The sequence below is a fragment of the Microchirus variegatus genome, assembly GCF_963457635.1.
Source record: "Microchirus variegatus genome assembly, chromosome: 3".
NCBI classification, from domain to species: domain Eukaryota; kingdom Metazoa; phylum Chordata; class Actinopteri; order Pleuronectiformes; family Soleidae; genus Microchirus; species Microchirus variegatus.
The window spans coordinates 3,849,368-3,863,511 of NC_139804.1; the positions used below are offsets into that span (position 1 = coordinate 3,849,368).

At 39.7% G+C, this 14,144-nt stretch overlaps 1 protein-coding gene across 1 annotated transcript in view; it reads right to left on the bottom strand.

Annotated features, from left to right (window-relative positions):
* cntn5 (contactin 5) overlaps positions 1–14,144 on the bottom strand; it is a gene marked incomplete at its 3' end in the record, with an annotated part of 120,041 nt that overhangs the window by 61,058 nt on the left and 44,839 nt on the right. The window contains exons 5-6 of the mRNA XM_083886402.1: positions 12,619–12,714; positions 4,489–4,692 (exon numbers count right to left, since the gene is read on the bottom strand). Of these exons, the coding sequence (XP_083742528.1) occupies positions 4,489–4,692; positions 12,619–12,714 (300 nt within the window). The remainder of the gene's footprint in view (positions 1–4,488; positions 4,693–12,618; positions 12,715–14,144) is intronic.

Genomic DNA, 14,144 nt, shown 5'->3' on the forward strand with positions numbered 1-14,144 from the left:
TTATTCATTCCTCATGATTTATGTTTTTAAGACAGAAAAAAAAAAAAAAATCTTCCTGGGGATAAGGCAGAGGTTTTAATAGGCAGGCAGGGGGAAACTGCTCATTTATAGTTTCGGCATGTCCTCAATTAAGAAAATATGAGTAACAAAACAATCCTATGGTGTATTAATAATTCTATTCTGGTATATTTTTTTTGATTGCAGGATGTGTCTATTCGCGGCGTCCGACACTAAGATGTTTTGACGGCACGCACTAAAAATATGCGCGTTAGTAGAAAATCATGCTGACATCCAATATGGCTGGGGGGGCCTAAGGTCGTCAATAATAATTCATCATGCAGCATGGAAGACATGCCCGTGTGGAGACGGCGTGTCTGTCGTCGTTATCTCTCACTGTTATTACCGTCACTGTGGAGAGTGAGAATGTCTCATGGTCACAACAGGCTGCACGGCTGATGCCGATGCTGCTGCAGGACAACTGCAACCTCTGGCACCTAGTAAAGAAGTAGAACTACTCCACTACTGTACTAAAAGGAGACTATATTATACCCTATTTCTACAAGTTAACGAATAATGAACATGTCTGTGACATGCTTTGGTCAAAATACCATAGCAGTTCAATCACCCTGACAAAACAGCCCTGTTAAGAATGCTCGCGTTTGAGTGCCTGTCTCTTTAAATGCAAATGAGACGCAGGAAACTACGTCAGCGCCACTGAGGCTAACGGCAGCTAACAGCAGTTAGCATTTGAAAAAGCCATCATTTGCAGACTCTAGCTGGGACACATTGCCGTCATATATAAAAGGTAAATCCACTGACGCTGGAAGTTTGTGTAGAACTCTGTGCTGCACTGTGCAGCCAAGAATAGAACACACTCCGGATACTATTGCCCTCTTGCGTTTTAGACAAAGCTTTTTTCACACTTTGTACCAGTAGGAGTATAAATACATCATCAGAAATAGCACACATTTGCAATAACTATATTCCATTATATGCGGGAGCTGACTACTACTCAATTAATAGAACATCTAATATCACACGGTGATGGTGGCAGCATCAGCAGCAGCAGCAAGGTTTTTGGTTGATGGTGTTTTTGTGTGGTTCCCTGAATGCATTTCATACATTTTCCTTTCAATCTCTGTTCCTGTAAAGTTCCATCACCCCGTTTCTGAAACTGTTTGTTACCCTGCTCATTTGCTACTTTACTTTCACCGATAGACTCTCCAGAAGAAGAGAGCTAGAGTTTTTATTTTTTTATTTTTCTGAACCACTCACCCTATATACCAGAGTTCATGAACAAAAAACTGTGACACATGATGCTTTCATCCTCTGCTGGTTTGATCTGTAAGTTCAGTGGTCGTTGTTTTGTCACTCACTCACATTTGAAAATCCTTTGTCTGGATTTTCCAAAGTAAAAATTTACCAAACGGGACATCAATGGACCACCGACTCCCCGCGTTCTGCAGTACGACTTTGTAAAAACATGTTGATGTCAGACAACACCTGCATCTTAAACTAGGGCGTATGACGTAAAAACTTCTCTTTAGCCAGAAAAACATTGATTAAAAAGTAAATGAATGCTTCTATGTTAAACGTCTATATTAAAGGGATACTTCACCGATTTGAATGTGGCTTTGTATTGCTAGAATAGCAGTAGTATTTTTTTGAAAATGTGCTTCCTCTCCCTCAGTTTTTCCCTGACTTGTAAAAAAATCTGTTTTCCCTTATCCAAATGTGCCCTACTGTGAGTCAAATGACGCGTTTTGCATCACAGTAGGGCAAATATTGAAAATGGAAACAGATTTTAAGGTAAGCACATTTTCAAAAAAATACTACTGCTATTCTAGCAATACAAAGCCACATTCAAATCGGTGAAGTATCCCTTTAAAGAGTATGTCTGTTTTAATAACAGCGCATTAGCCTAGAGGTTAGCGTTTAGCCCCCCCCATCAGCTCAAGGTGGATTGTGAAGAGACGATCGATGGCTTCCAGCGAGGTATAATGGAGACCAGGTGCTTGTTTTGATTAAGAGACTCAGGGCTAGAGTTGACAGTGGTAACGCACACACACACACGCACGCGCATGCACGCACACAAATACACCTTGAACTATCTGCTGTGTAATAATCACCCACTTTTACCGGGGAACAGATTGCGGCGTCTGATTGGTCAGACTCCAATGACTGAGAGGGGGGGGGGACTCGCGCTGCAACCGGAACATTTGGGTATCCGCTCGCGAGGGTTTGCCAATGTAATTTCGGGCATTTTTCGACCCCCCCGACAACAATACACACGGCTGCTGAACATTGTGAGATGCGATGCCAAGACATTCTCCGGCATAATGAGCTTACGGCTGTAGAGATTTGATTGGTGCCCCCGGTTGTGCTGCGGGGTTAGAGTGTTGTCCTTCAAAGGCACATATCATCAATGTGGATGCTGCTAAATTGATTCCTATTCCTTTAATCATCATTAACAAAAAAAAAACACAACGATAATAATGTTTGTTTCTTTACATAGTAGCAAAATCTCTCACTCATATCCATAATTGAGTCAGAGAGAGAAATTAAACACGGCTCAGCGTTACATAAGTCTCTGAGGACTGTTTCGCACAAGCAACGTAATCCTTAAGTGGGAAATTCATGTTGGACCATCGGAGCAAACGTGGTTCTAATTCGCAAAAACAACCTTTTCATAGTTTCACTAATCCCAGCAGCAGCGTGAAACGTCACCGGGCACCGAGCTCCGTCTAGTCACGAAAAACGCCTGTGGCTGAAATCCACACCTGACTCGCCAACAAACTCCAGCTCCGGCGCACGGCTCCTGCGAGGCTAGTATAAAAAGTGAATTCCCATCCACAGCATGGGCCATTGATTCAGTTAATTTTATGCCCGGAAAATGATTTCCCCGACGGGCAGTTTCGCCGGAGCCAATTGTGAGTGAAGAAGACTCCCCACACTGATGTTAAAGCGTTGCTAGCTAGCTATTTACACAGTGTATGGAATCCACAACTCCCCCCCACTCTGCTAATGTGAGGAGAAGAGGACCCTCCGTCACATTGTTTGACCCGGTTATTTTTCTTTCAAATGCATTGTGAGACAAAATATACTTAGCTAAAGGATTTCCAAAAATAACATTCTCTCATACTTTCTGTGTGGTTTATCCATTGTGTTCTATTACACTGGGTTACAACAACAAAAAATGTGTAAGTTGTCTACGTCTTTTCAACCGAGTTAGGACCATTTTGTACCACTGAATCCAAAAAACGACATCCATTTTTCTCAATCATGTCAGGTTTTTATGCTAATTTGATTTAGAAAAATCCGATCTTCTGACTAAATTAATTACATTTAGCCCAAGCTTTATCCTGGTCACCAAGTGTAACACCAAAATAAGCATGGTAAGCACGCCTTATGCGACTAGATTACTGTTAGGAACAATGGTGTATTCACCGAAGATGTAGCCGAATACGCCAGGCTTATTTTTGCAAGATCTTCTCGTCGAAGCCATTTCATTCACTTGTAAAATATATTAAAGCTAACAGAGTGGTCCTGTTGCACATATATGTGAGTTATGGAGGTCTATTTACATATATTAACTTGTTTTTATGATCAAAAAACTCCTAGTTGCTGTAAACGAGCCGATAGAAATCCCTCTTTTCTGACGCTGTTCCTCAGCCGCGATATTTCAGACATAAATCTCACCCCCAAAAGACAGAGTGTGTTGTGATTGGCCAGCCAGCGTAGAGCCTTCCCAACTGTCTTGTGATTGGCCAATACCCGGAAGTGACATACCCGCTCTCAGAAGCGCAGCTCCCCCTTCTGGAACTGTGGATGCACTGCTACTCATTATCAAAACATTGTTTTAACAGTGTTTAAAAATAGCTTCTTCACGACTCCCCGCCACAGTCCCTTTTACGACTTTTATGACGGAGTCAGACCCAGAGTCAGAAGACACTGTCTCTCGTGAAACACCTCCACAACAGACGTTATACTTCTTCTGCGGTTCAATGTACGCAACCGGATGTGCCCGGACTAGTGCCCGGAGCAGGACGATCTGCTGTTCAGGGGAACCGGTGTTTACGTAAACCGGACCGGGACTTCAGGGCTTCCTAAACAAGGTAATGACGCAGATACACACTAAACTACAGCGTTAATTGGAACTTCTGGTCTATGTCCACTTAAAAAAAACACTTAGTCATAAGTTGGCAAATGCAAAATCTTCAGAATTTGTTAATCGCAAGAAATATAAAATCATTTTGCATCATATGACGTGAAAATACCCGCACATGTGAACAAAGACGTAAAAAAAGAAGAAAAGAAATGTAGCTTTGTTCAGAAAGTTGACCTGATTGAGCAAAACCAGTGTGATTTTTGGATTCAGCACATCAAAATTATCCCAAATCCCCGCGAAAAACTTCAACAATAAATTTGGTGTTTGTTGACCCGTGTTATCATTTGTTAGAGGTCGTATAAAAGGGGAGAGAGCCTCACCGTCAGTTTTCAGCGTGAGAGGCGTCGGAGGGCTCAGAACCCGGGCGTTTGTCACCGTGTTCTTCACCAGACAGATGTAACTCCCCACGTCAGACGGCTGCACCTTGGAGATGTACAGGTTCCCCGTGCTCTGGGAGATGAAGCGCCGGCTGTCCTCGGCCACGAAGGACGGGAACACGTTGAACACCCAGCTGTAGATAATCTCTGCGAAAGAGGGAGAACGCAGGGATAAGTGCCTACTTTGTCTGTAATTGTCTATTCTACTCAGTTTAGAAATCTGCATTTCTTTGGCGATCAAAAGAAAACAATTTTTACACAAAAAAAAACAAAAAACCCCAACAACATCTTTTTAGACTATTAATGATCGCCTCCTTCCTTGTAAAGCACTGTAGAATATCAATGGGTGCCGGTTGGGTCTGTGGCAAAGAATGTCAAACAATGGCCTTTTTTTTTATATTCTCCGTGCATGACAAGAGCGAGACTTCAGGACAAATCAGGAGAAACTCATCTGATTTAAAGTTGATTATGCCCAGAAGTTTGCATCAGCGCCGACTGCCTGTCAAACAGCTGACGGCACATTTGAGTCCGGCCAGCTGCGTTTATCAACTCTGGATTCTAATCAAATAGTTTTTTGATTAACAACAAGTCGTGATTTTTGCCTCATGTGCACATTCTGCAACTTTTATGTGTGAATGTTAAACGTGCTCGTCTGTATCAGTCAAAATAACAAATAATCTTTATTAAATTGTGCTTTTTTCTTACAACAAAGTGAAGAAAATATCTATTATTCATCTTAGAATAATCTTTTTCTATATTCCCATTCCTGCCATTGACTACTGTATCTTTTAGATACAGAGAGATATTGCTAAATGCTAAGTGGCTAGCTACCCGTGGTTCTTGACATGCTGCGGTGTTCACTTAGCAGCTAGCTAACGTTAACTAGCTGGCTATCATAAAGCCACGCTGTAAGGAATGTTTGACCCATCACTAAATGACAGCTATCTTTTATTTTATCTTATTTTATTTGACAGCAAAATGCAGAAAATATCAATTATTCATCTTAGAATAAACTTTTTCTAAATTCTATATATTTTCTATATTAAAATTTAAGAATGTGAAATAACGACCTTCTAAAATTTACCTTCGAACTTGATGAAACATAGCAAGTGTAAGTTACAAACATAATACACAAATGGCACACCAGCTTGGGTAAGCGCTAGCTTAGTAGCGAGCTACCCACGGTTATTGACATGCTGTGGTGTTCACTTAGCAGCTAGCATTCATATCGAATGAAATGCCTTCTCTGTCTCCCAAAAGATTCTGAAATAATGGCCTTCAAAAATTCATCTTTGAATTTGAAGAAACATATCAAGTGTAAGTTAAAAATATAATACACAAATTGCACACCAGCTTGAGCTATCAGTAAGCGCTAGCTAAGTAGCTAGCTACCCGCGGTTCTTGACATGCTGCGGGTGTTCACTTAGCAGCTAGCTAACGTAATAATAATCTTTATTAAATTTTCTTACAGCAAAGTAAAAAAAAAATCAATTATTCATCTAAGAATATTTTTTTCCGATATTCCCATTTCTGCCATTGACGACTGGATCTTTTAAATACAGTATAAAGCCGTTCCTTAGAGTCACAGAGTTATAATTTCCCCACAAAAAAAACCCCTCTGGTAGTTGTGGTGACAGGTCCAGATGGACTTGAAAGAAAGAGAAGAAAAAAGAAAGAACCCATGTTCATCTATGAACGACTCGTTGCCTGTTGTATATTCCACCACCTTCCCCTCCCCATCACACACACTTACACACACACACACACATAATCATCATTTATTCCATGAAGCCTTTGTTTAGATCCACCACCAGTTGCCAAGAACCTTTCTGGAGAGATCACCGCTCTGTGAGCCCTCTCCTCTCCACACCGGGCCAAAGTAGTGTTGCGTATTCCAGCAGCCAGCGCCCGCAGCAGGTGCACGCTCAGCTCAGCTGGTCGTGTGCTGGAATAGCATGACGAGCAGGCTAAATCTTGGAAATGTAATCTCGATTATTTTCTTTCTTTATTTTTTTTACGCAGTGCAGCCAAACACGATTTGTCTGTATTTTGTTTATTTAAGCCACAGCTTGGCATATTCAGGTTATTGGACTTGTAAGTTGCGTTTTAGTGCAGTTTTAGCCTAAGTCTTCTCATACTTATCTGTTTTATGGTTTTATTGTATGACCTGTTTATTTGTGTTGTTTTTTTCTACAGTATTTTTTTGTTTTACTGTTTGTTCTTCGGTTTATTACGTCACAGGTGTGTACGTTTGTTTCAGCTGATAAAGTGCGTTATAAATAAAGTTGGATTGGATTGGATACTTTATTGCACTGATCATGTTTTATATTTATGATTTGACAATTGTTATTGTGTGTAATGTAGTTTAGCTTGTAGTTTCAATGTGCATAATGTGTGTAATTTTAGCATGCAGCTCCTGTACCCGTGTGGCCAGGGATTGAGGAAAGAGCAATATCAGCACCATGGACAGCGCTCAGAGTGAGACCTCAGAGATAATTGTAGTTCTGTTAAAAAAGATAAATAAAGGCTAAATACATATATTTAGGATTGCTGCGGGGTCGTAAATGAACACGTACATTTGCAGGCTGGGTAAAAATCCCAGATGCCAAATGTTTTTTGTTTTTTTTCTATCAGTGCAATTCGTTTTTTACAAAGACACGTTTATTACGCTGTACAATTAATCTGCAAACATGTATAATCTCTGTGTAATCTGCATGCAAAGGATGCAAAAAACATTATAATCCTACAAGATTCCAATGAGTGTGTGAAGGTGAAGCGATTCCATTCAGCTCGGTTATGTAGGTTCCGTGTATTGTATGTAATAATTTGTGTAAAACCAAAGCAAGAAAGACGGGCGTACAGGGCACGGTTTCTTTGACTCTTTACATCTTTTATGAATATTATGAGACGTCAACGATGTTTGCATCTACGTTTCAACCCTTAAATATTTTATTCATGAATGGAAATGTGTAGGTGGGCAGACTCGGCAGCACGTATAGTAAGTTCATATGGATTTACTATTCTTTATAATGCAGATTACATAGTTGAATAGAAGAAAATACAATGGTGGGAAAAAAAACAAAAAAAAAACAGCATAGATTCCCAGAATAAGTTGTCAAAATGACCTTGATGATGAATAAGTGGGTAATAAAATGAATGGCTAGATGAATGGATGATTTGCTGGAATGTGACTATGATGAACATAGAGCCGGATGCTGACGTTGACGTCGTGCTGTTTGCTTTGTCTGTTGTGCACACTTCCACGCGGCCACATCCATCATGATATTAGACGGGGGAAAAAACAGGACTGTGAAACTCGGGGGGGGACAAATTAATCTATTCAACATTGTCGAGCGATATTTCCCAACTCTTTGATTCTGCTCTAATCTATCTGTCACACTCCTCACGCTGTAGGATTTTCAACTTTAAATCACGTACACGACCCAGCAGGTTTAATTCAAAGGACATTAGACTTTAGATTTGTGTAAAACACTGTTGACAAAAAAAACACACAGTGTTTTGCTCAAAGCCATGTAATAGAAAAAATAATAAACTTTTCACATCTCAGTGGTTTCAAATTATCTCCACTCAGGAGACCTCTTTGCTTTAAGTGGCTACTTTAATGTCTTCAAATTCCGCCACAACCAGTTGAACCCAAATATTGTTTAACAGCATATCTGTGAGCGTCGGCAGAGCCACACGTGTACATGCTTGGATCATGGTTAACGTTTGCAGAGACCAGAATCTCATCTTTTCAAGATGGGACAGTCCAAACTTCTCCTTGATGGAACTTTTCTGTTGCTTTTGGTCATTTTAAACTCTCCAACTGTACTCTATTATTTTATTTACCAGTTTAAATGTCTAAGTCTGCTCTGGAGTGCGACAGAAGCCAACGATAGCAAAATATATTGCACGTCACACTCACTTTAACATAAACCATCCATTCTCAACCTTGGGGTCCCGGCTCCAATTGGGGTAGCGAGATGATTTCTGGGGGTCGCCAAATCATATAATAATAATAATAATAATTTTTTTTTTGATGCTGAACTTTACAACAAAGTACTGCTCCTCTGCTCACCCCCTCCCTTCCCTGAGCGCTACGGTGTCCTCAGCCGGTCAAATGTCGTCCTCGTCGTCTTTCTCCGTGTCAGCAGATGAGGTTTCGTGAGGCGAGGGAGAGGGCGGAGCTACCGCGGCCGTAGCAGGCGAAGCGGAGAGAGTGGAGGCGGGACAAGTAAAGAGACGCTTGATTTGTTCTCTCTGGTTTGTCCTTACAGGCTCCGGTAGAAACATGGCGTCTCGCTGCTAACAGTGGCTATGCAACCGCGGCCCGCGACCATGTTATTTTACATGCTTTTTTGAAACACTACGAAAATGAAAAACTATTATACAGCGACTAGACAATGCAGGAGCACATAATATGTATAAAAAAGTGGATTTTGGGTTATATAAACCCATAAATACTACACTGTGTCCCTTTAATGTAGCGTCAAATCAGACGGTGTATTGATCGGGATGAGTCAGATGACGTTAAATTGCATCTGTTTAACCCCCTCACATTACAGGTTAATAATTGGTTCTGTTGGTAGGGCCGGAACAGGGACCGAAATCTGGCAAATTAACCTCTAGTGTGGGGGCGAAAACATTAGCTAACAAATCCAGAATCTGGACTTGTATCCAGATTATCACCATAATCTAATAATTTCTTCCTTGAAGCATGTACCTTCTCTACATCCACAGATGGGAAAAACATCCTTTCTTCCATCACATGTAATTCAACTATGATGGGTCCTCGCAAGATTGTTTTTTTTGCTGTGGCGACTGCTTAGGAGTAATCTGTCGATTACTTTCTCGATAAATCGAGTGTTCGTTTGTCCATTAAATGTAGGAAAATGTTGAAAAATGACGATCAGTGTTTACCAAACCTGGAAATCATGATGTTCTCACGTCTTTTCAGCTTTTTTGTCAAATGGAGCAAATAAACCAGAAAATAGTCATATTTAAGAAGTAAAAAAAAAAAATCAGAAAATGTATCTATCATGTAAAATGTATTAAAATGCTATTTGATGGGGATCTTCAACAAATTAGCATTCTGAAATTGCCATTTTGATCATTTTGTGTAATATATTGCATTGATAAACTTTTCTCGATGTAATATAACGAATGGGAAACATGAGGCTCCAAAAAAAACACAAAAAAGAAATCTGGCCCAATTTTACAAATGACAGGAAATTATCGCTTCAATTAGGCTGATCGCACTCTACGACATCACCTCGCATAATTTGATTCTAATTCGATGTCAATCACACATTTTATTACGACTTATTATTCAGCAGAAAGTCTTTTGTTAAGCTTGGGACAAATTTAAATGTAAGTGCAACGGTGTGAAAACAACAACAACAACAACAACAACAACAACACCTGATGTGATTGTTATCGCGAAATGTATGACAATGTCAATCATCAAGGATTATTAAATCCTTTTTTTTTATTTATTTTTTTTACTTTCCGGTTGTTACCGTGCAAAATAACAGGCACGGGTGCTAAAGAGCACTTAGCAAACATTACCAGGGGTGCTGTGGACGCACAACAGAGCTGATGCAAACAGAAAAGCCTGGATGAGTCACGTCATATCGTACATTAGAGGACAACAGCGTGGTGGTGTCCACGCTCTGCCTGTACAAAATAAGTGGGGATGCATTTTCTTTCTATTTCTAATGAGGCGGCAAATTTAATTTCCACGAATCTGCGTTTGCTGTTGCTTAACCATTTTATAATTTCATAATAGCTGAGAATGGAATAAAATAGTTCACCTTGGGACAACAACAACAACGCAGCTGTTGCAGTTATGAAAATGAGTAGTGATTATGTTATTGATCAGCAGCCACAGCAGCGGGGAAAAAAACCCCCTCAAAACCCATCTTTTTCTTTAATATTGATAATTTACTCAGTTTCAAAAATTCATTAAAAATATTCCTTAAGAGTTTTGCTAATATTTTCAAATGATCCTTGTTCAGAGTGATGCCGAGTATTGTTATACAAAATGTCAAGTCATTCCGAGATACTTTTTGTTTTTTTGAAGAAAATCACCTCAGTGTCATCATTTCTATATTTCAAAAATTCATTAAAACTATTCCTTAAGAAGTTTGCGAATATTTTCAATGTATCCTTGTTCAGGGCGATGACGACTACTATGATGGGAAATTTCAAGTCATTCCGAGATACTTTTTGTTTTTTTGAAGACTTCACCTTGGGAAAACAACAACAACAACAACAACGCAGCTGTTGCAGTTATGAAAATGAGTAGTGATTATGTTATTGATCAGCAGCCACAGCAGCGGGAAAAAAAAACCCAACCAAAACCAATCTTTTTCTTTAATATTGATAATTTCCTCCATTTCAAAAATTCATTAAAAATATTCCTTAAGAGTTTTGCTAATATTTTCAAATGATCCTTGTTCAGAGTGATGCCGAGTATTGTTATACAAAATGTCAAGTCATTCCAAGATACTTTTTGTTTTTTTGAAGAAAATCACCTTTGTGTCAAAGTGCATCATTTCTATATTTCAAAAATTCATTAAAACTATTCCTTAAGAAGTTTGCGAATATTTTCAATGTATCCTTGTTCAGGGCGATGACGACTACTATGATGGAAAATTTCAAGTCATTCCGAGATACTTTTTGTTTTTTTGAAGACTTCACCTGGGGAAAACAACAACAACAACAATGCAGCTGTTGCAGTTATGAAAATGAGTAGTGATTATGTTATTGATCAGCAGCCACAGCAGCGGGAAAAATACAAACCCAAAACCAATCTTTTTCTTTAATATTGATAATTTCCTCCATTTTCAAAAATTCATTAAAAATATTCCTTAAGAGGTTTGCTAATATTTTTGAATGATCGTTGTTCAGGGCGATGCCGAGTATTGTTATAGAAAATTTCAAGTCATTCCAAGATACTTTTAGTTTTTTTTGAAGAAAATCACCTCAGTGTCAAAGTGCATCATTTCCTGAATTTCAAAAATTCATTAAAACTATTCCTTAAGAAGTTTGCGAATATTTTCAATGTATCCTTGTTCAGGGCGATGACGACTACTATGATGGAAAATTTCAAGTCATTCCGAGATACTTTTTGTTTTTTTGAAGACTTCACCTGGGGAAAACAACAACAACAACAACAATGCAGCTGTTGCAGTTATGAAAATGAGTAGTGATTATGTTATTGATCAGCAGCCACAGCAGCGGGAAAAATACAAACCCAAAACCAATCTTTTTCTTTAATATTGATAATTTCCTCCATTTCAAAAATTCATTAAAAATATTCCTTAAGAGGTTTGCTAATATTTTTGAATAATCGTTGTTCAGGGCGATGCCGAGTATTGTTATAGAAAATTTCAAGTCATTCCAAGATACTTTTAGTTTTTTTTGAAGAAAATCACCTCAGTGTCAAAGTGCATCATTTCCTGAATTTCAAAAATTCATTAAAACTATTCCTTAAGAAGTTTGCGAATATTTTCAATGTATCCTTGTTCAGGGCGATGCCGACTACTATGATGGAAAATTTCAAGTCATTCCGAGATACTTTTTGTTTTTTTGAAGACTTCACCTTGGGAAAACAACAACAACAACAACAATGCAGCTGTTGCAGTTATGAAAATGAGTAGTGATTATGTTATTGATCAGCAGCCACAGCAGCGGGAAAAAAAAACCCCCCAAAACCAATCTTTTTCTTTAATATTGATAATTTCCTCCATTTCAAAAATTCATTAAAAATATTCCTTAAGAGGTTTGCTAATATTTTTGAATGATCCTTGTTCAGGGCGATGCCGAGTATTGTTATAGAAAATTTTAAGTCATTCCGAGATACTTTTTTTTTTTTTTGAAAACTTCACCTTGGGAAAACAACAACAACGCAGCTGTTGCAGTTGAGTAGTGATGATGTTATTGATCAGCAGTCACAGCAGTGGAAACCCCGCCCCCCCCACCCCGCCAAAAAAAAAACATATTTTTCTTTAATATTATTATTATTATTATTCTTCCAGCAGTGATTTTAGCTCATGCATAATTTCTCACCTGGTGAATGAGGAGGAGGCGTACACATGAGGACCACACCTTGGCCTTCACGCACCGAAACCCCGCCGCGGGTCTTCCCACTGAAAGCGCCGAGATCTAAAAACATCACACACACACACACACACACACAAAACAATACCTCTCTGAGCAACACAGTCGATATCAGAGTTATGCAGAATGGTTCAGTCTCCCCCCCGCAGCCTTCAACTTTTTTCACAGGACTCAGGGATGTGAGCATAAATCACTAATGCATCAACACACAGGGATTTTGAAGTTGTGTCACGCACAATTGGCGATGTTAACATTCTCTCATCCTTGTAGCTGTACTGGCAACTGACTTTTCCCCCCTCCCCTTCTCCTTCTTCATTCATATACATACAGTATATCCTGGACATACAAATCATATGTGCATATACATTGAGTGCATATTATATAAACAGAGGAATAGAGGATAATAAAAAAAGCCAGAAAAAGAAAGTGGGAACAAAACAGCAACGGCATAACATCCAGAGTTCAACAAGCAATCCTTGAGATGGAAAAAAAAAAAACAATGGCTGCCATAACTCTGCAAAAATAGTGAACTGACGACGTCTGCTGCATATCTGATACGCCGCACATTTGCCCAACAACAGCACAGACATGAATATTAAGACTTTAACCAACACTCCGACTCATAAATGGCACAGAAAAAACATGAAATACCCACATTTAAGAATCAATAAAGACGTTTTTTTCCATTTGTGTTGCATTGATTCATTGAAAATATATCACGTACTACACAATTATCTACCACGGCACAGGCACGCACCGAGCTGTTTACCTCGTTTTTCCCACGAGTGACGATTCCTCGACAGTTTCTGCACATTTTCTTGACAGGAAACAATCAATTTCCGAGTCATTCAGAATCAATTAAATCTCCTCTACGGCATTATGTTGAATTCATGTAAAGGTTGCATTCACACCTTACGGTCAGCTTTGTTGTAAACGAAAGTCATGTGATCGGAAAAACTGCTTACGCAGGCCGGTAAGGTCTCAGCGGGTTAATTTTCATCTGCCCTGCACTGGTGAGGAGTGGTGCCCCCAAAGGCCGGCACACGGCTGATGGGTGGGCGTGTTGGAGCGGCTACAGCTTCATCCACATCCCCCTGTCAGGAGCTCAGAGGACCACCGATGCTCAGAGCAGACCCAGAGGATGGTCAGTCCTCTGGGTCTGCTCTGAGCATCGGTCTGGGAGGCCCCAGGTCTTCATAGCCGAGCTAGACCCTAAATGTCCCCGTTGATACCTGGTTGTTTGTCAGTAAAAGTAGAACAAAGCAGGTTTTAATCTCAAGTCTCAGAGCTGCTGCTGCTGCCGTACGGAAACCAAAACGCCACCTGTTTAATTTCTGTTTCGAAACAATGCCCAAAATGTAAATCAAGCGACAGAGACATGCCGCTGACCCAGGGCGAGTCTCCGTGTCTCTGCCGCTTTCCATTCAAACGCGATGAAAGACATCAGCGTTTGCTGTTCATCTCGGAAGCGCCGG